This window comes from Pipistrellus hanaki (genome assembly GCF_964339955.1).
Source record: "Pipistrellus hanaki genome assembly, chromosome: 2".
In the NCBI taxonomy this organism is placed as follows: Eukaryota; Metazoa; Chordata; class Mammalia; order Chiroptera; family Vespertilionidae; genus Pipistrellus; species Pipistrellus hanaki.
This window is the reverse complement of record NC_140504.1, coordinates 40,311,748-40,337,515: the sequence shown is the minus strand read 5'-3', so window position 1 is coordinate 40,337,515 and position 25,768 is coordinate 40,311,748. Positions and strand designations below refer to the sequence as shown.

The following is a 25,768-nucleotide window of genomic DNA, read 5'->3' as shown; positions in this document are numbered from 1 at the left end:
CCCATCTTTTCTTCCCCCACTGGGAACCAAGTTTGCCCAGCTGGAGCCGGTAGGAGACCCATTGAGGGCGCCCGAAGGCGGAGCCCGGAGCGGGCGTGGGGCTCTGTGCGTGCTCCTCCTAGACCCCCGCCGGTTTCCTGCAAGGAAGGTTCTGAGTGCTTTAATTTCTGTTTTAAAGGTAAAGTGGAGTTGCATGGGAAAATCATGGAAGTTGATTACTCAGTCTCTAAAAAGCTCAGGTAAATACATTTTTGCTTATTTTGTGATTGGGCTTAACGTATAAGTAAAAGAAAAAATGCACTCCGTTTTTTTAAAATGTGCTTTTGTGATTTTGTAAAAAGGCATTGGTATTGGTTATAACATAGTTTAGAAAGTTACGTTATTTACTTTCATTATATAAGGTGTTTACTGGTCTTGGAAAATATCTGGTGCCTTATTGGGAGTTGTGTGTGTGTGTGTGTGTGTGTGTGTGTGTGTGTGTGTGTATGTGTATGTATGTGTATCGAGCTCTATCTGTGTTAAATTTTGAAGGGACTGTTGAACTTGTTTGTCAAAACTTGCCTCCCACCCCAGCACAATGGCAACAAATGCTTGTCAAGACTTCCTGTGAGATGTTAAGAGTAAACATTGACTGTGTCAGCTAAATTGCTTAACCAAACTTAGCAATTAATTAGTTTTCTTTTTTTTAGATAGCTTAATGTTGAATAATAAAATAATTCAGTAAGGGGTCAATATTTTGCAGAGTACTCTAAAGAAGTGGGATGTTTGGATTGGATAGCAGTTAAAAGCCAGACTTTTGTAGTCACTGTAATGACTGCTGAATATTGCTTCTGAGCGCTTGGTTGTTGCTGTTGCTTTTAAGATATGTTTGAGGCTAGCCCAACTATCACTATGAAATCTATAGTTATATTTAAGTGCACTGTTGTTAATGAAGGAGTAAAAAGGTTTGTGGAGGTTGGAATTCTCCTGTGATTTGCTTACATGAGAAATGTCTGTCCATGAGGAGAGAATGAACAACATCTTTGTTTTAAAGTTCATTGTGGACTTTAAATTTGGACCCTTTATTATTCTAGATTTTTCCCCCCTCCAATGTGTTGTAACTTAGTTTGTATCCCATTCACATAACATTTTTCCACCGTTAGTCATTAAGTAGCTGAATTGGAGAGAATCTAAGTCTTTGATTTACTATCTTTAAAATCTCTGATTCTCAATAATGTAACCATTTACTTGATTTTTGCCAGGATTGAATAGATTTTAAAACAAACTATCCAAATTTAATGAATGCTTAGATATTTTGTTAAAGAAATTTAAAAAATTGTGTGCACGTTTACAGATATGTTTTATCTTAAATAAGCAACAAGAATATCTTTTGTTTGCAAACGATTCTGTGGCATATCAGAAAACTACTTAATACTTTTTTAAAAAAGAGGTAAAAGTCGTGATTTGCAGTTTTGTGTGTAATATTAAGCTAGTTCTCTAGGAAAAGATGTATTCTAAATTTGTATACTTTTCTTTAATTTATTTTTTGCTTCAGAAATCCAAGTAGTAGCTTTCTGATACATTATTTGTTGTAAGTTTAAATTACTAATCTTACAACAGTTGAAAATTTGAATATATTGAACAAAGTTTGAAAGAATCACCTAAAGTATTTAATTGGCTATGTTTCTACAAATGCCTAATTGTATTGGCAATAAAGCTGTTTGGAGTACTTTTTTTATGTTGTAATTTGTAAAACTCAGTGCTATTTTAACTTTGGTGAGTTGGTGTCTCATTTCATGTTGCAATATAAGTGAAAACCAGTTTATCTAAAGTTATTAGTATCTCCTAAAACTTCTCACAAACATACTATTTTTGTTGTTGTTGTTGTTGTTCAAAAGGCAGAGATAATTTGCTGGTAGATCGAGTGTTACTTAAAACAATTTTGTGGTGTTTATATAAGAGTTCAGAATTAAGAGCATATCCCAGGTTTTTAGTATTAGTTAAATAAAGAGCAATCTAGGGCTTGTACAGCCCTATTAGTGCATGGTTTCTTTGAACATGTGGGCGATATGAAATACCTAGGGGGCAGATTGAAATGTGCTGTGTATGATTCACTACTCTGAAGATGTCTGACATACCAAATGTATGCATAAGCTGCTGCTGTAGAGGGTTACATCATTGCTGATTGGATGGTTTTAATCTCCCCCTTCCCCCCTTTATTAGTTTAAAATGCAGAAATTAGTTACTTGTACTGCAGGCTAAGGGAGAGATAGCTAATGAGTGGTATGCACTGAGCTCAGACTCCTGGGATGGAGCAGTTGTGTGTTCTCATGTACAGGACACTACCACGGTGGTGGCTTTCAAAAAGCAGGGTACTGTGTGACATTTGAAACCAAAGCTTTTATATTATATGGTGACTATGTTAGTGTTCTTTTGTTGCATTTCTATGAAAATTAACACATTAGGAGTAAATTTGTCAGCGTTAAGTCAGTTCTATATGTGTTTTTTGTGTGAGTTGAAGTGAAAATATGAGGAAAACAATTCATTTTGATGGCTTGCTTACTTAAATAATCACTCACCAATTGAGTGCTCATTCTCTTTATATTGTTCTGATTTCTTTGTGTTCTCAAGAATCAGTTTTAATATATACATTATGAATAGATTTTTTTAAAGCCATTAGGAGGAGATGTTTTTATCTTAAGTGATGCAATTATTGGCATGCCATTTGCTTACCAATTGGGTCTTTGGTATATCAGTCTATAGGCGCTGTTACATTAGACAGACTAGATACCATTATTTTCTAAGGTCACTCAGAAATAGAAAACTTTTCTTTCTTTTTGTCACATGTATTTCATTCTTATTAGATTCAAATTATTGTAATGTGAACCATATACAAACTATTTCTCTTTCTAAGTTGAGTTCAGGCTCTGTTGAATAAAAATCTTTTAATCTTTTTTTCTCTATTCATATTTCTTGGTAGTATATCTGAAACAAAGATTTCTCAATGATGAACAAACTGGTAAGGGCTTTAAAGTTTTGTTAAAAGCTGTGGAAGTTTCCTTGATAGAAATTTCATTTTTGATGTCATGAGTGTTTAGTTGTGTGTGTGTGTGTGTGTGTGTGTGTGTGTGTATACACACTGTATAAATTGTTTTGAACTAAGACATATGCTAACTTGAATGTGCTTTGTAACTGAAGTTGAATGATTCTGTAAGAAACAAAATTTTGAAAAATGTAATTTCTGCCCACTTCTAGGAAATAACTAATTGATGCTAGACATGCTTTCACTGAGATGGTGTGAATACTATGAGGTAGTGTAGGAAAAAGCTATGAATTTGTCTTTCATGACTTAAAATCAGTAATTGTGTTCTCTCCAATGCAAATGAATTTGGTCTCCTATAGGAATGTTAAAGAAAACAGTATCTCAATTGTATTTTGCTTGTATGTACTACATTGTGTATAGTTGAATTAAATACCAAAAAGAAAAAAAACAGCCAACCTCTAGCCCTCCCCACAACAAAGGCTTTTACTACATCAATTTTTAATTCTGTAGCAACAGAAAAGATTTTAAGAGGTTAAAATCACATGGTAGTTTCTTCTATCAAGAATTTGTTGAATTGGAAATGAATGCCTGGATTTAATTACATAGGTTCCATATTTGGATATACTATATATTAAGGTAAAATTTTATATTAAACTGTCGGGTTACTTTTGATTTGACTTTAAGTTGAATGTTTAGTTTCCCATTTTAAAAAAGACTAATAATTTTTTTTATGTGATTCTAGGTAATGTCATAGAGAATCACACATTTTTGTGACCTTTAGAAGATAATTTATTAAAATTAAAATGAAAGCAATAAAGAAAAAAATTACTTGATAATTTATGTAATAACATAGGTTAAGAATTCTACTTTATGTTTTTAAATGACTGGTCATTTGATGTTTTTATATTTAGTTAAATACTAAAAAAAACAACCCTGAAATCTATAAATCAAAATAGATTTTATATTCTGCTTGATTTTTCAATTTTCCAAATTCACATCAATTTTAACTTGTCTTATAGTAACTTATAAAAGTATTAAATGGCCAAAAACCTAAATATTAATTCTAAAAGTTGATTGGCTGGCATGTAATACATTTGCCAAATTGTATTTTCAAAAAATAATAAATGTTTTTGTAATTATGCCTTAATTAGTATAAGATGAACAGTAAATTATGCTCTCAGAGTTTTTTTTTTTGTTAACTTGAGATTATCACTTATATAGAGAAGATGAAAGATTAGTAATAGTTGTATGACACCTTTCATACATAAATATATAAAGTACAATATATTTTTCAAGAAGAAAAGTATTGTAAAGGACATTAGAAAAGTTATAACTAATGGCAGGTTAAAGTTTACATTTCACTATTGTTTTGATTTTATGGAGGTAGCTCTGACTTTTAAACTGGGGGATGTAAATAATGTTGATGTGTGTGTAAAAAGGAAGTAACTTGGGTACATTTATTAAAAGTCAAAACTATGGAAGTCAGATTTCTACAGGAACTATTTATGCATGTTTGATATTTTCAACTTTATAAATATTTGCTGTCGACTGCTGAATCACTCTTCCAAGCCTGCTAATGAAATCCTCAAAAGTAGATGAGCAATTGGTCAGAGTTGTTAGAGGATATTATTTAAACTTACATGTGTCATCTCTGTGATTCAGTGGGGTGTGTGCACATGGGTGTGTGTGTGTGTGTGTGTGTGTGTGTGTGTGTGTTTGTTGGGGACAGTAGTTTCAAACAGATGGTATCTAGAGGGAAGAAAGAAGGAAATCTTTAATTGAGCAACAATTACTCTGGATTTCAGTTATGAAAAGGCAAATGAAAATCAATAGATGTTTGAACCTTGTGACAAAGGAAATCAAATCCAATGATACTTGCCTGAGTGATGCATAACTCCAAATTCATTTGCCCTGGAGGAGGTTAACCATGTCGAAGCCTGGGCACTGGCACCTTAGTGGCTTCTTCTAGTGAGCATTTCCAACACAAAACTTACTCTCCTTCCTTTTTGCTTGGAAGTCCCCTCTCACTAATACAGTTAACAAGTGACTGTGAAGGCTTTGATGATCTGTAAGCCATTTTTAAGTGTTAGGAAATTCAGGATTTGCATATGCAGATTCCTTTAGAAATTCTATACTGGGCAAGGCAGTACATTATTTTGCAAAACAAATGTACTGTGAGAAAATCAATTTCATTAGAAGAAGCATAGGATTAAACTAGTTTCTTTGGAGGATGTTAAATTATATAGTTCAAAGTAATACTTTTTAAAATTCTATTTGAATATCACCAAAGTGTCTTCGATGTTGTTAAAGAAAGTGGTAAAGCTTGGCTAAACCAATTTTCTAAAACTTAACATAAAAACATAATCTCTCAAAAGTTATGATTAACTTCTGAACTTGAAGGATGAGACAAATCTGTTTAATAAAACATGTCCAAATTTATTAGTCAGAGTTTAATTCTTTTTATACTTAAACTTAGGTTCAGGTTAGTTTGGGTAGTCATTCAAAGCACTTTCATTGAAGGAAACATAATAACAAATAGACAAGAAACACCTACCAGTTAACATTGTTTCCTCTGATTATCACCATTAATTTTTTTAAAAAAATCTTTAACTTTATAATTTGAATTCATGCTTACAAACTTGTAATTTTCATTTGGTGGCATGGACTGTATGGGTTCTATTTTGGGAAGCAAAATTGCAGAGTGCTCAAAGCATTATTTTTAAGGTTTTACTTTTCCTGTGTTGATGATGGACTTTAGTCTGGTCTTTCCATAAAATAGTGAAGAAAAATTATTTTCTTCTGGAAAAAAAAATTCAGATACTGTTGATTTGGCTCGCAAAGAGGATGGGAACTATAATAACTGTCTCTCTGGTTTGGCTGAGTCTAATGACAGAGTGAGGTGTAGAGTAAGTAGACCAGAGAAAATGAATGCTGTTGCATTACTAGCAGACAATGAGGTCCAAAAGCTCAGCATATGTCCATCATTTAATAGATAATATGTCTCCTCTCCAAGCCTCTGGGTCTCTCTAAATGATAGGCTTACAGTTTTGAGATACATTTTATTGCTTATTCCTGGATTTCCGGGTTATCTGTTGTACATGTTATTTCTTAAAATATGCAAATATCTAAAATGTTCTCATTCTGTTCACTACCAAGAACATTTCATAAAATAGGTATTTTAATGAGTCCAATAAATGAAAATTAAGAGTGCTGACACAGGTTTTAGACTTTCTGATACTTATCTAGATTATAAGAAATGTTGTAGCTAATGATCAAGAAAATACGTTATGGGATCACTGCAATAAGAATGGTATTTTCAGTTTTCCTTATTAGCATATAAATAATGTGTACAAATGGGTGACAGTTTGCCTTAGGGGAAGTTTGAGGTTTTAATACTTGTTTTAAATGTGACCAGAAAGGTTGTTTCATGAGTCCATGTGCTGATGGGTAAAAAGTAGCCTTATCTCAGGGAGATAGAAGTATTTTTAAGCACCTGCTGTATCTTATATTTATATAGTGCTGATGATGTCACAGCCTCTTTCATGCATTATTTCATTCATTTCAAATGAAGAATATCGGACAATATCCCCCCACCCCCTTTTTTTCCCCACAGATGAGGAAACTGTAAAAAAGTCTCAGAGAAATTGAATAACTTGCCCTAAAGCCTCATGGCCATTAGAGCTAGAACTCAGATCTTCTGAGCTTCAGTCCAGAGTGCTTCATTTACAATATGTACAGTATTCTATATTAAAGAAGTCACCTGAAAAGTGTTGTGAGATTCAAAGGGTACCATTCAAGCGTTATGCAAATAGATGAAAATAGGTTTGTTTGTGAATGACCCATTGCCACAGTCTTATTCTTCCATCAGTCTGCATGATCTGTACTTTGTGACAGTTTTTTAGAGAAAAATAATTGGAAACAGAGATAATTTAAAAATTACCAGCAGTGTTACCTCCTCCCATCGTCATGCTGCCCTTAGACAGAAGTGGAGGGATGCCTAACTCAGCAGGTTGGGCTTTGTTTTCCCATTGCTTTTTTCAGGGTTGCCTCCTTTGTGTTATGAAATAGTACGTTGCCAAGAAAGATATCTTTCAGCACCGGAGCCATACAGATCACACAGGTAGTAGCCCTGGTAAATGAAAGTGTAGGATGGGCTCTTCACAGGTTTCAGCCAAAACATGGCTGGAGGGCAGATCTGTGCTTCGGTGTGCTTTCCTCGTGCTGCCAGGTCTTGTCCGATTTGTTACCTCTCTGCTTCACTCCCCCCTCTCTACTGCACTCTCCCCTCGCTGCTTCATTCTCCGTGCCAAATGTAGCCTTTGACCTCTCCCATGGGGATGGAATGAGCATTAACAGGATAGCATCCATAAAGTTTTCTCAGAGTTCTTCATTAACGATATAATCACTCAGACACATAATCAAGAAACTAAGCATGTGCAGTACGGTCCATTTTTTCCACAGTTGTAAGCTTTTTATCCTCATCTCCTTTAACTTTTGTGTACGCTCCTATAGATGATAGTGGTTGGGGGAGGGAGGAAGGAATTACCAAGGGAAAAAAAATAGGTGAAAAAAGATTATTTCCAACTCCCCAGGTGTTTCATTCTTTTAAGTTCGTACAGTTCAGGGTGGGTATCACATGTTCTGTGGAATCCTGACTCAGAAGATGGGAAAAGGAAGAGAGGTGACTGACATGCTGGGCACTGGACTAGGCCTTCTGCCTATTTCATCCTGACCACAGCCTGCAGAGATCTGTATGTTATCCCTCTTACAGTAGGACCGCAAAGCTCCAGGCGCCAAAGCCCCTCCTTTTGCCTGACCACCTGCTTCCTAGACGCAGTGGCCCTGCTGCCCTCGAGGTCCATCTCGTTTGAATATAACTGCAGCACCCCAACAATAAAGCGGAAAGCTTGTTAATGTGTACATAGGTTATAGAGTAACTTTGTATATTTTTCCTAACTCAGATTACGAGGTAAAATTTACATGGATGCTACTGATATGCAGAGGAAATGACTCTGAAGTTTAGTATATGTTTAATGTCGTGTAAGAGGAAGAAAACTCAAAGTGTTAGTCATAACTTGAGGAGGCTTTCTTGAAGTATCCTACAGCAGAAGCTTTGGTAATTATATAGAGTTAAAAAGATGTTTTAAAAATATTGTGGTGGCTCAAAATTAAGTGCGAAAAACATATATGTATGCAGTATGGGGGGAGCGCGGTGCTCATTTGTGCTTTTGGCCCAGATATGTATATTTTTTAATTCTGAAAAAAGAAAAACCCACAAAAAGCCACCACATAAAAAAACTCAAGCTATTTTGTTCAGGACCTAGAATGTTGCACGAAGTTTGATATGCTTTCATTTTTATCTGTGTATTTTAACATGTCTAGGGTTTGGAGAAGGAAAATAAGGGAGTCTTGCAAATTACCTTTTATAAAGTGGTTCATCTTATTAACATTAGACAATTTTAAACCTTTTTGACATGAAAATGTCAGTGATAGCAAAGGAAGCAGAAAAGATATAGTATATGTATTTTTGGATATAAAACTTAAACTTATAATGCATTTGTGACTTTTTTTAGTAAATAGGAATTAAGATGCAGTGATAGTGCCAATGAAATGAGATATACAAGAGTTTTGCTTCTACGTATAGAGGTGCTTATTTGATAAGAACATGGTTTTATGATATTTATTATGAGGTTAAAATAATGGGTTTTCTCAGTCTAGAACTTCTAATGGAGCTTAAACTATTATCAGAAGAAACATCCTTATTACCACGTTATATCTGCTCTTCAAAAAAACAAAGTGAAAAGTATGTAATTGAGTGTTGATCCTGGACAGGTTAACCTCAAATCAATTCATGAAATAGAAGATAATTTGAAAAGCTCGTTTGAGGATAGGCTATTTAGGTTTGTTTGTTTTTTGTATATCAAGGAGCCCTTTTACTTTAGTCCCTCCTGATCTTTGTGGTTTAACAATGGATATTTGGAGAGAGAGAGAGAGCGGGGGGGGGGGGGGGGGGGTGGGGGTGGGGGTGGGGGGGGGAGGTGTTTCTCATTATTGTAAGGATAAGGTTTTGGAGTAAAATGTTTATGTATCTTTGAGTCACAGGTAGAGGATGAAAAAAAAAAAAGCAGTTTAGCCTCTTCAGTTGTTAGGAAGAAAGAAGAAAGGAGGAAGGATAGGAGGAAAGGAAGAAGGGGGGAAGAGAAAGGGAAAGGAAAAAGAGAGGGAGAGAGGGTAAAAAGGAGAGAGGGAAGGAGGCCGGGGGCCATGGAAGCATAGGTGACTGAGCGTGGTCAGGTAGCTCGGCACTCTCTGGGGAGCGCGTGGGGAAGAGGGGAGCTCACTGATGGTGCATGGGAAACAGTGAGTGACTCCAGTGGTGGCACAGGACTGGACTGGAAGTCTCACACGCGTTGTTCTTTTCTTTGATGTTTAAACACTCCAGGAGTGCGGGCCGGCCTGCCCCACAAAAGGTTTTACCTTTCTTTCTATGAGGCCTCACACGGGCCACTTCCCCTCTCTGTTATTCTCCTTCCCTTTGTGTTTGGATGGTGGGGCCGGGCTAGAAGGTGCCTGGTGCGGGGCCTGCCTCCACCCCGTGCCCCCTCGCTGGCTGAGTGTGGGGAAGCCAGGAGGCTTGTGTGTGCTTGCTCAATGTGTTGGAATGTATGGGTTCTGTGGCGTACACTTCCTCGGCCTGGGAAGCAGACATGCGCTCCTCCATGGTGGTGGGGGCCAGACGTCCTTGTAGGCTTTTGAGGGTTGAAAACCTGGGAAGGATTTTCCCAGGCCTGAAAGATTCCCCACTCCCATCCCCCTACCCTCTGCAGCAGTGCAATTTGTATTTATTCTCTATGAAGTGAAGGGAAAACACATCCTTTTTTTTTTTTTTAATCATTGAGGGATAGAGAAAATATTGTGGATGCATAAATGAGCTGGCCTCTGTCTCCCGTATCCAGCTGTACTCTTTCCTCCTTTCTCTTCAGACTGATAGCGATGCCTTCAAATCATGGACAGGGAATGCACAAACGGAGCTTTTTAAAACTCTCCGTTGTGTCGCCCTTAAAGATGACATGGAAGACCTTGAGAAACCAAGCTTTAAGCTCAGATATTTAAAAATGTAAGGCTTAGTCTTCCTTTTAAGGAATAAAAGAACAAACTACTAGGTGATTAATATTCTTTCAATTTTTCAGTTAAGATATATATTTTTTAAATTCACATTTTACTTATTTATTTTCTTCACAAAAGGTTTGAGGTGACAAAGGTTCTGGTAAGTCAGTTATTTTAAATGACCAAAGGGACAGGTTTATAAAGTAGGTAAGTTTGACATGGACGTTGTTTTAAGGGTTATTGAAGACTGGGAACAGGTGGTTGATTCTCATATAATTCTTGATACATTTTATGAGGCTTACCAGGGAAGAGTTAGCACTTTGGTTCCTTGATTTTTGTATTAATGGTGTCCAATTCAGCAATGATTTCAAAACAATAATTTTGATACTGAAAAATGATTTATGGCTTTAGTTCATCTATAACAATTATGGTCAAGGTGTTACTATCTGCCTTAAAAATTTCCAGCCCAGAATTCTGTCTTTTATTTCCCATGGCAGTGCTCTTAACAGCACATTCCACCGAGCCTGAGGAGTTCGGGCAGGTGGCAAATTCATGGGAAGAGAGAGTAGATGTCTGTACGTAGGGAATTCGGCTTCTTACCCACCTTCCAATCAGAAGTCTGCTGCACTCATTGCTGTTTTATATATTGAAGTTTCATTTAGAATTTGAGGTTTGCTGCTTTAAAAAGCAGTTTGAAAGCATTACTCCCAGGCCTTGAATCCATTCCTCGGTCAGCCAGTTGACAGATCCAAAGCTCTTTCTTGAGGACCGTTTAGACTAGGGGTGTCGAACTCAATCAGAGAAGGGGCCAAAATCTAAAATCCAGCCTAAATCGCGGGCCGAATGGTTTACTGAACAGTCATAAACTGACAATGTCATAAACTGACAGCGGAGTGCAGTGATGACAGCGCGGTGCGGGCCACATTGCAAGGCCTGGCGGGCTGGATTTGGCCCGCGGGCCTTGTGTTTGACACATGTGGTTTAGACCCTGCCTCTGCTACTTCTCCATCCCCTCCCTTTGGAATGGCCTTCTCTCTCCTGTCCCCTTCACTTCCGCAACAGACATTTGATTTGCCAACTGCATGCCGGACGACCAAATCTATAGGTTTTTCTACCGTCAGCGGCCCAGAGCTCTTGCCCTCGGGGACTTTCCCCGAAACTCTCCTTGGCCAATGACTGTCCTCCAGCTTTTGGCAGAGCCATTGGAGTCGACTGCCTTTGAGGACCGAGGGATCTGGTGACACGGGACCTGTGTTGGGGTTTCACAGGGGTGATCTTCAAAACATTGTCATCTGGTTATCATGGAAGGCCAGCACCTCCGCAGGGACGTGAGCCATTGCTCTCTGATACACACCAAAGTCCTGGGACTTCTGCTTCTGTGTTGTTTAAAGAGCCTCCTGGGTGGTTCTAATGTGCGGCTCCCCTCTTTGCTCCATAATCCTGTTCACTCCATCACTCTAGCTTCCTGCAGACTGGCCTTCGGAGACTGGTGATTTCATATTGTGCACCCACGTTTTGTAATTAGACTGTTTAAAAGAGACCACTATATAGATACCCTGTTTCCCTGAAAATAAGATAGTGTCTTATATTAATTTTTGCTCCCAAAGATGCGCTAGGTCTTATTTTCAGGGGATGTCTTATTTTTCCATGGAGAAGAATACAGTACACATTTATTGTTAAATGAAAAAAAAAGGAAATTTATTAGCTGTATATGGTACGGTAGTACGGTAGTTGTCAACATAAACCAGACAAACCGTGAATCCTACAGTATCAAGAATTTACTCATTTATTCAATGACAATCATGTCATCATCCTCTGGAACATCATCATAACAATCCAATTCCTGAATTTCCTGGTGAATTTCTTGTGACTCCATTTCTTTCAGAATCAGTGGACCAAATCTCTCATGTTTAGCCTAGGGGGGCCTTATTTTCGGGGAGATGCCATATATTTCACTCAGAAGGAAACCTGTAAGTAGGTCTTATTTTCGGAGGATGTCTTATTTTTGGGGAAACACGGTAGTAAGCTCCAGCTGACTGTTGCTGGTGGAAATGTAGGGTCAGTGCACCCACATCTGATTTTTCTTTTTCTTTCTAAAATTTTTATTTACTTATTTATTTTTTTTAAATATATTTTATTGATTTTTTACAGAGAGGAAGAGAGAGGGATAGAAAGTTAGAAACATCGATGAGAGAGAATCATCAATAGCTGCCTCTTGCACACCCCCTACTGGGGATGTGCCTGCAACCAAGGTACATGCCCTTGACCGCAATTGAACCTGGGACCTTTTGGTCCTCAGGCCGACACTCTATCCACTGAGCCAAATCAGTTTCGGCTGATTTTTTAAGAGAAGGAGTTCTTATGTTAAATATTGGCAACAATTAAAAACATTTGAGGGACACTGTGAGGGTCAAAGAGGATAGCTGTGGGTTGAATTTGGCCCATGAGTTGCCAGTTGGCTGCCTCTGCCATATGAAACTGCATATTTCTACAAAATGATGTTGAAGACACTCTCCATTATGTGTAGTATTCTTATGCTTAAGGCTTATCGGTGAGTGAGGGAAATGTCCTCTTGATAAACTGGATAAACTAGTATGTCTCTTATCTAATAATAATAGCTGCGTTGAAGCTCAAAATTAAAATTAGGTCTCAGTTGCAGCCACCATCCTTAGTCTAGTTCTCTGGAATCATTACTTTCTTCCAAATACAAAGGCCCTATAGTTTTATCTTTATGGGATGATTTTATTGTGTTTTTGTTACATTAAGCCATCTGAAGTCCCTTTGTGAATATGGAATGCACATACGCTGAATGTGCAACAGTCTTACATGTTTGTGTGTGTAGTGTTTCACAATTATGTTCACGAGCAAAAAAATAAGCCTCTGTTTCCATAGAAGAGGAGAAGCATGTTTCTACATCAGCCTAAACTACACCTTCTCCATTTTAACACCGGGCCAACAACTAGTATAGGTCTGTTTTAAACCACCTCTTAAGAAAATGTGATTCTCATGTGTCCAGCAAACATTTAAAAAAAATAAGAACTTGAGTTCTGCCTGTAAATCAACATCTGATAGAAGGCAGGTAGTTTGAAAAGCATAGAATGTAGTTGGTGGGAAAATCCCCGTGCTGAAAAACTGCTTTTAAAAATAAGTTTGAAAAGTGTTTTGGTTACTGTTGCACTTCCTTGTATGTAAGCTAAGGAAATTGAAGGCCATATGGATTTCACTTCTTGGCCCCGGGTTCAGTAAATGCTCCTCCAGGCCAAACTGAAAGAAAAATGCCAGTAGCCTTTGAGATCTTTAAAAAAACAAACAAACAACAACAACCCCCTAAAAAAAACCCCACAAAACTACTCTGACAGTTGAAATTAGCATTTTCAAAGTGTATCTCTTTGTCCTGTAATTTACACGCAGAATGAAACAGCTCTTTAGTAACTGCTATAAGCATGTCTGCAAGTCTTCTCTGGTCAGGCATAATACTCACCCAGGAGTGTAGGCATCAGGTTTTCACTGGGCTCCCCTCGTTGGTGAGGATCTAAATTTCAGTTCTACAGAAATAGCCAGCTCCATTATTTGGACTTGAATGCCTTGAATAGTAGACATAACTGCTCATTAAATATTTTTGGGTGAATTAAAATTAAAGGCATAATAACATATCATTAATAATTTCTATTTCCCTCTTTTTTTCTTCTTTGTTTTATAATGGGGTTAGGGGTGAGGGGAATACTAGTTCAAAGATTTTGCTCTTTTGTGACTGGGTTTTTTTCAAAGTTTTGACCAAATCTTTGGCCTAAGCGGAATAAAATCTTCATGGGCATACTAGGTATGAAGGCTCTTTAAAACATGAGGTGAGCTGCAAAGAGCAGCTGCACAGGGCTGCAAAATGAGTTGGGAAAACAGAGCTTCAAATTTGGTGGAATCAGAATAGGTTTTATAAATCAGTTGGTTTTTTTTTTAAGTGTATATTAATCGCCCTAACCAGTTTGGCTCAGTGGATAGAGTGTCGTCCTGCGGACTGAAGGGTCCCAGGTTCAGTTCCAGTCAAGGGCATGTACCTTGGTTGCAGGCACATCCCCAGTAGGGAGTGTGCAGGAGGCAGCTGAATCGATATTTCTCTCTCATTGATGTTTCTAACTCTCTATCCCTCTTCCTTCCTCTCTGTAAAAAGTCAATTATATATATATATATATATATATATATATATATATATATATATATATATATAGTGTAGGTTAATCTTAGTATTATTAGATTCAGTAGGATAATCTTAGTAGTATTATTAGATTCAGTAGGATTACATGACAATATAATTTTCGCTGTAGCTATTTCTCTCTGTAACCCAAATACATTACAGCAGAAAAACTACTTGAAAAACACACATCAGCTATCCTCCTATTGTAAGATAATAGGTAGATGACAAGAATCACACTCAAGGTGTGTTTTTACGTAATAAATATGATCAGTTTAAGGAGAGACCATTGGAAGTTACTGTTAAAAACAAGGCAAGTGTAAAAATTATAGGATTTACCAATGAATACGATCATTTGTAACCAGGGAAGAGCAACTGATCTTAAATGTTAATTGAGAGAGATAGAGAAAGAAAGAAAGATTGATGGGAGAGAGAGAGACATTGATGGACATTGATCCCATATGCCATCACCAGGGATAGAACCCGAAATCCAGGTATGTGCCCTGACAGGGAATGGAACCTGCCACCTTCTGGTGCATGGGACAACGCTCCAGCCAGCTGAGCCACCTGGCCAGGGTTATTTTACACATTTCCTGCGGGTCAGGACTGTGGCAGCAGCTTAGCTGGGTTTTTGTAGCTCAGCACCTTTTATGAAATTGCAGTTAAGTTGCCCATTGGGACCGCAGTCATTTGAAGGCCCAGCTTGTCCAGAAGATCTACTATTATACCAGGCTCACGCGTGTGGTTGTTGGCAGGCCTCAGTTTCTCTCTGGCTAGCGTCTCAGTCCCTCACACCTGGGCTTCTACATAGGTCTGCTCACAACATGACTGTGGGCATCCGGAATGAGTAATCCCAGTGAGTGAGACACCACACTGCCTTTTGCCACCGAGTCACTGAGTTACATATAGTCACTGCGCCTTATTTTGTTCCTTAGACACATTCAGTGGGAAGGGATTAGTCAAAAGCTGACTACCAGAGGATGGGGAACATCACCAGCCATCTAGTATTTAATTAAGTGAGTCAGGAAAAGTCAGCCAATCAAAGGCTTGGTTGGTTTTGGGGCTTATAATGAAAAGAATAATTCCCTTATATTAGTATTTATAATGTGCCCCTTTGGAGCAAAACTGGTGTTCCTTACAAAACAACAATAATAACAATTATGGGTTACTGAATCCTTTTAAAATCTCTATTTAATTTTCATAATACCTTGTACGGCGAGGGAGGCAGACACCACTGTCCTCACTTCACAGGTGAGGGGATCGAGGCCCCGTTGTGCCAAGTCCTCAGATGGCGCCCCGTGTTTGGCGTGTAACCTAAGTTTTTCCTTTTTTCCCCCTTATTCTTTGTCACCTCTTTCTGTTATTTTTCCCCTGAAGAATGATTTTAGTGCCTCTCCTTTTTATAAAACACAGTTAAGTTTTTATCTTTCAGCCTTATCTGAAAGAGCTGGGGGTTTTCATGCCTAATAAAAAAGTTTTAGAAGGTTGTTCTTGTATCAGTACAGATGCTTGTCTCTTTTCTGCCAGCAACAAGAGTCCTTTTTGCTATTTTTGTAACTGGGTGAGGTCTGATTCCTCCAGAATTGTGCCATACTGTGGTTAGCCATGGTCTTCAAGAGGAAAATATATTTACTCTTCTTTAAAATCACTGGTTTTCTAAGAAATGTGCTATTTACTGTAGAACATCTTTCTCAGGCAAATGCAGCGGTCACTTTGATATAAGACAAGGTGAATATTTCCCCCTATTAAAAATGCAAAGACACAGAGAATCCAAGATGGCTGCTCGGGTAGGCAACTAGCCGCAGCCGCACACAACAATTTTAATAAAATACAACTAAAATATAAAATGGACATTACCCAGAACTACAGGAAAGTCGACTGACTGGAAATCCTACAACAAGAAGCAAGGAGAAAACCAGAAGGAAGCACGGAGGAGCTGTAAAAGCCTAAGGTACAGAGACACGCGGCGCACGCGAAGAGGACGGAGCCGGAGAGGAGGGAGGCCGAGTGCCTGGCGGGCGTTCCCTAGCGGAAAGGAGATAAAACTCCGACTGTGCTGGGCCCCTGACTGCTCTGAACCCCCGTTCTGGGCCAGACCCCGGGGACTCAGGCTCAGCCATAGGGAGCTGGGCTGTAAGTCGGAACCCCGGGGTAGCGGAGAAAGGAGGTCCCGGAGGCGCGCACACTGCCCCCAGAGAAGGGACGGTCGGCTGTGCCGCGGGATTGCCCTGACGGGAAGGAGACTGGGGCTCCAGACTGCTGTGAACGCCACCTCCAACTCCACTTCCAACTGAACTGAACCCCAATACCGGGCTCATTGTGGGAGAGCATAGACTGTTTGGCAGCAGGCGAAAATCGAGGCCACCTTTCTCTCAGAGGCGCCGGCAGCGAGCACTGAAGGACCCGCATAGGGCGGGGCTGACGGAAGCCAAAGCTGCAGGCTCCACCCTGAAACCCCGTCCCGTCTGTAACTGCGAAATGCGACAACAAAATAGATCACAAACGAAAGAAATGGAGGACAAAAAGCGTCTGGATATAGAGTTCAAATCTACGCTTATAAGGTTTTTCAAGAATTTCCTAGAAAAGATGGATAAGGCCTATGAGGATATGAAAAGAGACCATCAAGAAATGATAAGGGAACAACAAGAAATAAAGAATACATTGTCTGAAATAAAAAATATTCTACAGAGTCCTAAAAACAGAAGGGAAGATCGCAAGAATCAAGTCAAAGATTTGGAACATAAAGAGCCAGAAGACACTCCTCCACAGAAGCTAGAAGGCAAGAGAATCCAGAAAATTGAAGATAATGTAAGAAACCTCTGGGACAACTTCAAGCGAACCAACATCAGAATTATGGGGGTTCCAGAAGATGAGAGAGAGCAAGATATCGAAAACATACTGAAAGAAATAGTGACAGAAAACTTCCCCCACCTGGTGAAAGAATTTGACTTACAAGTCCAGGAAGTGCACAGAACTCCAAACAAAAGGAATCCAAAGAGGACCACACCGAGACACATCATTATTAAAATTCCAAGAGCAAAAGATAAAGAGAGAATATTAAAAGAAGCAAGAGCAAAGAAGGTAGTAACTTATAAAGGAGCACCTATACGATTGTCAGCTGACTTCTCAACAGAAACCATGCAGGCCAGAAGGGAATGGCAAGAAATATACAAGGTGATGAATAGCAAGAACCTACAGCCAAAAATAAGCTACCCGGCGAAGCTATCACTCAGAATCGAAGGCCAGATAAAGAGCTTCACTAATAAAAAAAAGCTAAAGGAGTTCATCACCACCAAACCAGAATTATATGAATTGCTGAAGGGGGTTCTTTCAGAAGAGAAAGTAAACAAAGATAAAAATTATGAACAACAAATACGTAATTATCAACAAGTGAATCTAAAAACCAAGGAAATTAAAAAAATCTGATGAACAATATTAACTGTTGAATATAATAGAATCAGAGGTATGGAAGGGGAGTGAACTGACGATTCTTGGGGAAAAGGGGAGAGGGGGGCGTGGGAAGAGACTGAACATAAACTGTGCATCTATGGATGAGGACAATGGGGAGAGGGGAAAGGGGTGGGAACCTGGTGGAGGAGAGCAATGGTGGGGGGGTGGGGGGGAAGGAACATTTGTAATAATATGAAAAATAAAAACTTATTTAAAAAAAAAAAAAAATGCAAAGACACCAGGCCCTCAGACCTTTGGTGCCTAGCTTTATTATGTGTTTGTATATTGGAAGAAATTGGTAACATTTTGTATTGCTTTTGATGTTAGGCATATCCCTGCGGGTTCGTTGTTGAATGATTCATTCTGTATGAGCATTTTGCCAAACTCAAGCAAACCCCACCAACTCTGTCGTGGAATGTCCTAAATTACTTTGACTTCGGTCAAATATAGTATTTGAAATAGTTGCATCTTTACCTTTTTATCGCCTCTCGGTGCTTACTTGACTTGCATTACATATTCCCGTAACCCCTTTAGCTTTTTCTCTTAAAGGTCCTGTTAACTTGGTAAGTTATGTGAAGTGACATGTTTCTTTTTGAATATGAGTAGACGAGGCTTATAGAATGTCAGACTCTTGTTAAGAGTGCCGGCACTTTAAGAAAGATTCATGCTTTTTGATATTGTTTAAAAATCATTGGGGTAAATATAGTATTACATTTTCTACATAATTTATATATTCCATTCAAGCAGAGTGTATCCTGCATTATCCTGCTCTCACCCCTCTCCTTTCTTGAATGCTCAGAGTAGATTGTTGACCTCTCCATAGTTAAAAATTTTGATGTATTTCCCCCCACAAAACAGTCAAATGTTTATATTTCACTCCCTTAAGTAGTTTAAATGTACCTCTTATGATCTTGTTTATCTTAGTTCCTTTGTTAAGTACCACCTCCCCCTCCCCTTAAAGAAAAGGTAGTAAATTCTAGCCCTAGCCAGTTTGGCTCAGTGGATAGAGCATTGGCCTATGGACTCAAGGGTCCCAGGTTCAATTCCAGTCAAGGGCACATGCCTGGGTTGCAGGCTCGGTCTAATGTACAAGAGGCAGCCAATCAATGATTCCCTCTAATTATCGATGTTTCTATCTCTCTCTTCCTCTCCTTTCCTCTCTAAAATCAATAAAAATATATATATTTTAAAAAGGTAGTAAATTCTAGTTCTGTTCTGTTGCAATTGGAAATAATGGTATTTCACCATTCAGTAAGCTATCATCTTGATTCATTTTAGGTTTACAGTGCTCTTGAGATGCAAACTGCTAATATCTGGGTACCATCCTATTATGGAAGAATTTAGGATGATCCCTTTGTAACTTTCCCGTGACAGGAAGTGGTTACAAATTCACCCATTCAGAGAAGAGCGCTCTGTTGAAATCATCGAAATCCAGGATTATGTAACAGACAGACAATGAAGACAGTTTTGATCAGATTAATCACAGCACGGTAACATGGAGATACTTGTTATTTTCAGTACTTTTATTTGGTATATATTCACGAAAAAGAACCTAATCATTAAGAGGACTATAATTGGGGGCAATTTTAATTTTTGATCATTTGACACTTGATTCTGTACTGCTCTTTAAAGGTAAAAATTACAATTTAGTTGTAAAAGAAGTAATTGTGGGTAACTTCTAAGATTGAGCCTAGTGAACTAAAGCTACCTTTGTCAAAAATAAGATAATAACTTCCAATAGCCAGTTGATAAGTAGGAGAGGCTGCCTGGGAGCTGTGTCCTAGTGGGAGGCACCAAGCCTGCAGCGACATTGCACTCCAAAGGGTGCTTTCAGCAGCTAACTTTCCACGTCGACTTCAGTTCTTCTGACAACGTCGTATTGTTTGTAGGTGTTCTTATCTTGAGAAAAGTTTTGACTTCTACAAATTTTCTTTGTCCAGCGTCTTCAGGGCCCAGAGTGTCGTTGAAGGTGCTTCAGTCTGGTTGGTGGGATGTGTGAGAGGGATTCTGTTCCTAGTTGGTGATTGTGCATTTGGATTTTGAAATTACTTCTTGACAGATCTCCGTGAATTCCCTCAGCTGAATCAGCTGCTGAATGTCAGATAAAGTCCTATGACTAAATGTTTTTCAGACTCAGTAAGGAACTCAAGTTATTTCAATTCGAAAGAGCATGACTTGAGCACCTACTATGTGTATACCCCAGAGGAGGGTTACAGTGGGGTCCCTGCATTAGGAGTTAATCCCTGAGGAGTCTTCCTCTCTTACTTTTTCCAAATCTATAGAAACAAGCCACAGGAAAACTGCTGCTTTTCACCTTATCCCAACACCAGCTTTGTGTGTTAACTGTATTCTGGTTACCTAAGCTCACTTCTTAAATGCCTATGGTGTCTTAGGCCTGGAATGGGGTTACTACTTAGAGAGCAAAAAAACTGGTAACCTGAACCTGACCTCCTTTCCCTCTGGGTGCATTAGGTTTACCTTCAAGATTACATTTTTTTTTATCACTCCCAGGTATTCAGAAACGCCTATGTGTGTGAGGCGTTGGTTAATTGCTGTAAAAAGTTCAAAGGTAGATACACCACAGAACCTGCCTGCAGCCTGAAACTTATATTTGTCTGGGCTCCCATAATGCCTGGGGACAAGGTCCAGATGCACCCTCCAGGGGCAGGGGATCTGCTGCACTGGTATTGTAAAATGTGTGTGGACGGTGGAAAAATGGTCGTCCCCTTGGGGATCCTGCTGTAAAGCTCCCCTAAGTCCTTCTGAGCCTCCCCTCCCCCACCTAGGTTTTCACAGTTACCTCCACTGTCATGGTCTGACTCCATAGCTACTTGTGTGCACAGCAATCCTGTCTGATTGTCTGTCACTGGGAAGGAAAGAATGACTTACTCATGGTGTTCCCAGCATGGTATGGGAGGTGCTTACTAATGGTTGAATTGTATTGTATCCAGTTTCATCTGGTTGAGCTTTAGTAACTGCAGTTCTCAGGCAATGGTGTATTCTGACAAATTGAGTTACCTGTTTTAATTGATGATTAAGCAGAAAATCCTTAAATTTTTTTTTTTTAAATTGATTTCAGAGAGGAAGGGAGAGGGGAAGAGAGAGAAACATAAATGATGGAAGAGAATCATTGATTGGCTGCCTCCTGCATGCCCCACATTGGGGAATGGAGCCTGCACCCCGGGCGTGTGCCCTGATCAGAAATTGAACCACCACCTCCAGGTTCATAGGTAAAGACTCAACCACCAAGCCACGACAATCAGGCAGAAAAACCCTTTTCTTTGGCTGACACTGTTGAAAACCTGCTCAAAAATCCATATCAAGGAGCAAACTAATCTAAAATAATAAAAGCGTAATATGCTAATTAGACTGGACATCCTTCCGGAGGAAGCTGGGGCTGCGAGGGAAGGTTCTGGGTACAAGGGGGGAAGCTGGTGCCGACAGCTGGGGGAAGGAAGGCCTACTCTTGCATGAATTCCGTGCATCAGGCCTCTACTATATTTATCATAAAATTAACTTAGAACAACTCAATATTCAACTAGGAAAGTGGCAGTAACTCTCAGTGTGGCCCTTGGGCCATTAGTACGTATCTTGTTAGAAATGCAGATTTAAAAAATATATATTTTTATTGATTTTAGAGAGGAGGGAGAGGAAGAGAGAAATAGAAACATCAGTGATGAGAGAATTATTGATTGGCTGCATCCTGCATGCCCCACACTAGGGATCAAGCATGCAACCCGGGCATGTGCCCTGACTGGGAATCGAACTGTGAACTCTTGGTTCACAAGTCAACGCTCACCCACTGAGTCACGCTGGCTGAGTAGAAATGCAGATTTTAAAGTTCTTCCTCAAACCTACTGAGTCAGAAATTCCCAGCTGGGACCCAACAATCTGTGTTTTCACAATATCTTTTAGATAGATGATTCTGATACTCTCTCAAGTTTAAGAGCTACTGGTGTAGGGCAGCTGTTCTGAATCCTGGATGCACATTATAATTACTTGGGGAGCTTTAAAAAAAAAATACAGACCTGAGTGTACCCCCAGAAACTCTGATTCAGTCGGTCTGGGGTGGGGCCTAGCATAGCTATTTTTTAAATGCCCTCATTGGGTACTGATATGTAGCCAGAGTTGAGAACAACTGATGTAGGGAGTAGAACAGAAATTCGAGACATACTCCACATTATTCTCTGACACTTGCTTAAAAATATTAATCCCAGCCGAAACCGCGTTGGTTCAGTGGATAGAGCGTCAGCCTGCGGACTGAAGGGTCCGAGGTTCGATTCCTGTCAAGGGCATGTACCTTGGTTGCAGGCACATACCCAGTAGGCGGCGTGCAAGAGGCAGCTGATAGATGACTCTCTCATCGATGTTTCTAACTCTATCTCTCTCCCTTCCTCTCTGTAAAAAATCAATAAAATATTAAAAAAAAATATTAATCCCAAATAATGCTTCTTTCTCCTAAAAGTTGGGAGATAAAGAAAGAAAAACTTACTCTTATATTTTGCTTAATGAGGGTCCTCCTGAGCAGGCAGTTCCCTCCTTTCATGGCATAGCATTAATAAAAACTCCCCCATAAAAGTAGGTGTTTTACCATAGGAACAATGTCGTTTTTGGGTGTTGACTCTCTGATCAAGGTCTTGGCATCAAATAAATCATAGATGGGTCCAATACTGTGCCATAAAATCAACGATAGCAATTATTAGAAATCTCTACGGTCATTTAAAATAATAAAATTATGCTCTAGGTCCAATAAAATCATCATAAATGTAGTGCACAACCTAATACCTCCCCAAGGGGTTTCAGTGCTGTAGAAAAATGCATGTGATCATAGGAAACAGTTTCCTGAATCTGTTATGTACTGAGTATTAATTAACACTGCACTCTTAGAATTTGGAGAGGAAAGATTTGGATAGTTTAAGTCTTTTAAAAATGTCTAAGAACCGAAACCGGTTTGGCTCAGTGGTAGAGCATTGGTCTGCAGACTGAAAGGTCCCGGATTCGATTCTGGTCAAAGGCATGTACCTTGGTTGCGGGCACATCCCCAGTAGGGGGTGTGCAAGAGGCAGCTGGTCGATGTTTCTCTCTCATCGACGTTTCTAGCTCTCTATCTCTCTCCCTTCCTCTCTGTAAAATATCAATAAAATATATTTAATAAATAAATAAATAAATAAATAAATAAATAAATAAAAATGTCTAAGGAAGACTGGATGGATGTCTTTCCCCCCAGTAGACTTCCTAGGAGCCTACAGGAGGATGGAAACACGGGGGACCCAATCATTATCTGCAGGTGTTGGAGGTGGTGGTAATATGGGTGTTTCTGTTGTAGAAAATCATCCTATCCTATATAATAAAAGCCTGATATGCAAATTGTCCCCTTGGGTGGTCATTTGGCCAGGAGTTTGACCGCTCACTATAATGTGTGCTGACCACTAGGGCAGGTGCAGAACATGGTGGGTGTCAGTGATGTGTGGTGCTGGCAGCGGGGAGCTGTGGAAGTGCTGCCTACCCTGACGGGCCCTGATGAGAGCAGGACTGAGGTGTGATGGTGGAGCAGGTGAGTGGGTGGGATCAGGCCAAGGTGGGTGTGAACGGGGGCTGATCACCCTGCTGATCACCCCACAGGCGGGATGGTGAAGCAGGTGAGGGGGTGGTGCCAGGCCATGGTGGGGTGCCAGACGAGGCTGCGAGGCCACCCTGAGGGACCCCACCCGTGCACGAATTCGTGCACTGGGCCTCTAGACTCTTTTTTTTTTTTTTAAATATATTTTATTGATTTTTTACAGAGAGGAAGAGAGAGGGATAGAGAGTTAGAAACATTGATGAGAGAGAATCATCGATCAGCTGCCTCTTGCACACCCCCTACTGGGGATGCGCCCGCAACCAAGGTACATGCCCTTGACCGGAATCGAACCCGGGACCTTTCAGTCCCCAGGCCGACGCTCTATCCACTGAGGCAAACCGGTCCCAGCATAGACTCTTAATGAAAGGGCTGATCTAAGGTTTCTCCTCTTGGTTCCGTCAAAATCCTGCCTACCAGTAGAAATAAAGGTAAGAGAATGTGTGATCTGTACGCTTCACACCTGACCAAAAGGCCACGGATTGGTTGTTAAAGCATTAGAGCCTGTTTTTAAAGAGAGGAACCTCAGATGTCCTCTGGTGGGTGGCCAGCTGGTCATAGACTTGTGAGGGTATGGGCAAACGGTTTAGTGGAAGGGTTCCACCTGGCCGTGCACTTTCCCTCCGGTGTACCTTCTGACACAACACTCCTCTGGGCTTCCACCTCCTTTCTTAACGTGAGCATGAACATCCCTACCTCCCAGGACTCTACGGATGGAATAGGTTAATACAGATCATTGTACCCAGCATAGGAAGCTTCCTGTAGAAGCTACTTTAAATAGTTGAAATATTGGTTGGCGAAACAGACATGGGGAATTCTATCGGTCTCTTGCCCTTCTGGCCCCAGGAGTAGAAAGCCTGCTTCCTGGTGGACACTAAAGCAGATGGAGTTCTGGGAAGCTTGCGGGGGGGGCGCACAGGGTGCGTTGCTCATCCTGCAAATCCTTCCTGGGGAAGAGAGTGTTCGGACGGGCCCAGGAATGGCGGGGCTTTAGAGGGTGTTGTTGGTGCCTTACCTGTGGCCAGGCTTGCGTTTTGACCCAGAATGCATTTTCAGTTAGGGATCTTGGTATGTTGCTCGGTAACTGAAGTGTTGTTTGTAGCAAACTTTTCTTGGCAAGTGTGTCCTGCTGATACTGAGAGCTCAGTGTGCACACAGTAGTTTTATATCAACTGCTATAAAATAACCACAAGTTCACAGTGTGACTCAGATTATACAGGTACTGCACCGGAGAAATTCCAAGGTGATTAGCAAATAAATGTACTACCGAGAGAAAAATCATTGCCGACTATTTTCCAGCTTAGGAATTCTTCTCGTTGCCCCTGGAACTGTTGTCTCAAAAATATATATACTAAGTTCTTTAACTAGAAACAGCTCTTGAAACTCTAGTATGCTTAGTAATTCAAACAGAAATAAAAGAAAATAAAAATGATTAAGAAAGATAGTGATCCGCTCAGTAATTTTTTCCATGGATTTATAGAACTCGCAGAATCCAGAGACTTGGAGTTATCTAGACCAGCGGTCGCCAGCCTTTCGGACCTCACACACTACCAGTGGTCTGAGGACCACCCGTTAGCAACCGCTGATCTAGACCACTCTCTCTGTCCTGTGGAAATGCATGCTGAGAGCTTGGAAAGCTTGTCAGGTGTCACACTGGTCATTAATACAAAGTCATCCTCCTCACTATTATTGCTATGCTTTTCCCTCTACCTCTCACAGCCTCTAAAGATTTCTCATAAAATTTGCTTTTAAGTAAAGCTAAGGCCAGGAACACAACATTCAATAATTTTCATTTTTAAAAAATAATTTACCAGCCCTATCCTGTTTGACTCAGTGGATAGAGCATCAGCCTGGGGACTGAAAGGTCCCAGGTTCAATTCCAATAAAGGGTATATACCCAGGTTGTCTGCTTGCTCTCCAGTAGGGGGTGTGCAGGAGGCAGCCAATCAATGTTTCTCTCTCATCATTGATGTTTCTATCTATCTCTCCTCTCTCTCCCTCTCTCTTCCTCTCTCTTCCTCTCTCTCTCCCTTCATCTATGGAGTCAAAATATATATATATATATATATATATATATATATATATATATATATATATATATATATATATATATATAATTTACCAACCAGCTTGGGTGCTAGGCACAAAATAATAGAAAGTAAGGACTCGAACAGATATTTGTACACTTATGTTCATAGCAGTAGTATTCACAGTAGTCCAAAGGTGGAAGTAATTCAGGTGTCTGTCTGTGGGAATGGATAAACAAAATGTGGTATGTTCATGCAATGGAATATTAGCCTTTAAAAGGAAGGAAATTCTGAAATGTGCTACAGTAAGGATGAACCTGAAGACTATGCTAAGTGAGATAAGCCAAATACTGTATGAT

At 39.7% G+C, this 25,768-nt stretch overlaps 1 protein-coding gene across 3 annotated transcripts in view; it reads left to right on the top strand.

The window, feature by feature from the left end:
* The window catches only part of IGF2BP2 (insulin like growth factor 2 mRNA binding protein 2), a 137,128-nt gene that overhangs the window by 1,707 nt on the left and 109,653 nt on the right, over positions 1-25,768 (top strand). For all 3 annotated transcript variants that reach the window (XM_084872539.1, XM_084872537.1, XM_084872538.1), the window contains exon 2: positions 179-239. In XM_084872539.1, the coding sequence (XP_084728665.1) occupies positions 179-239 (61 nt within the window). The remainder of the gene's footprint in view (positions 1-178; positions 240-25,768) is intronic.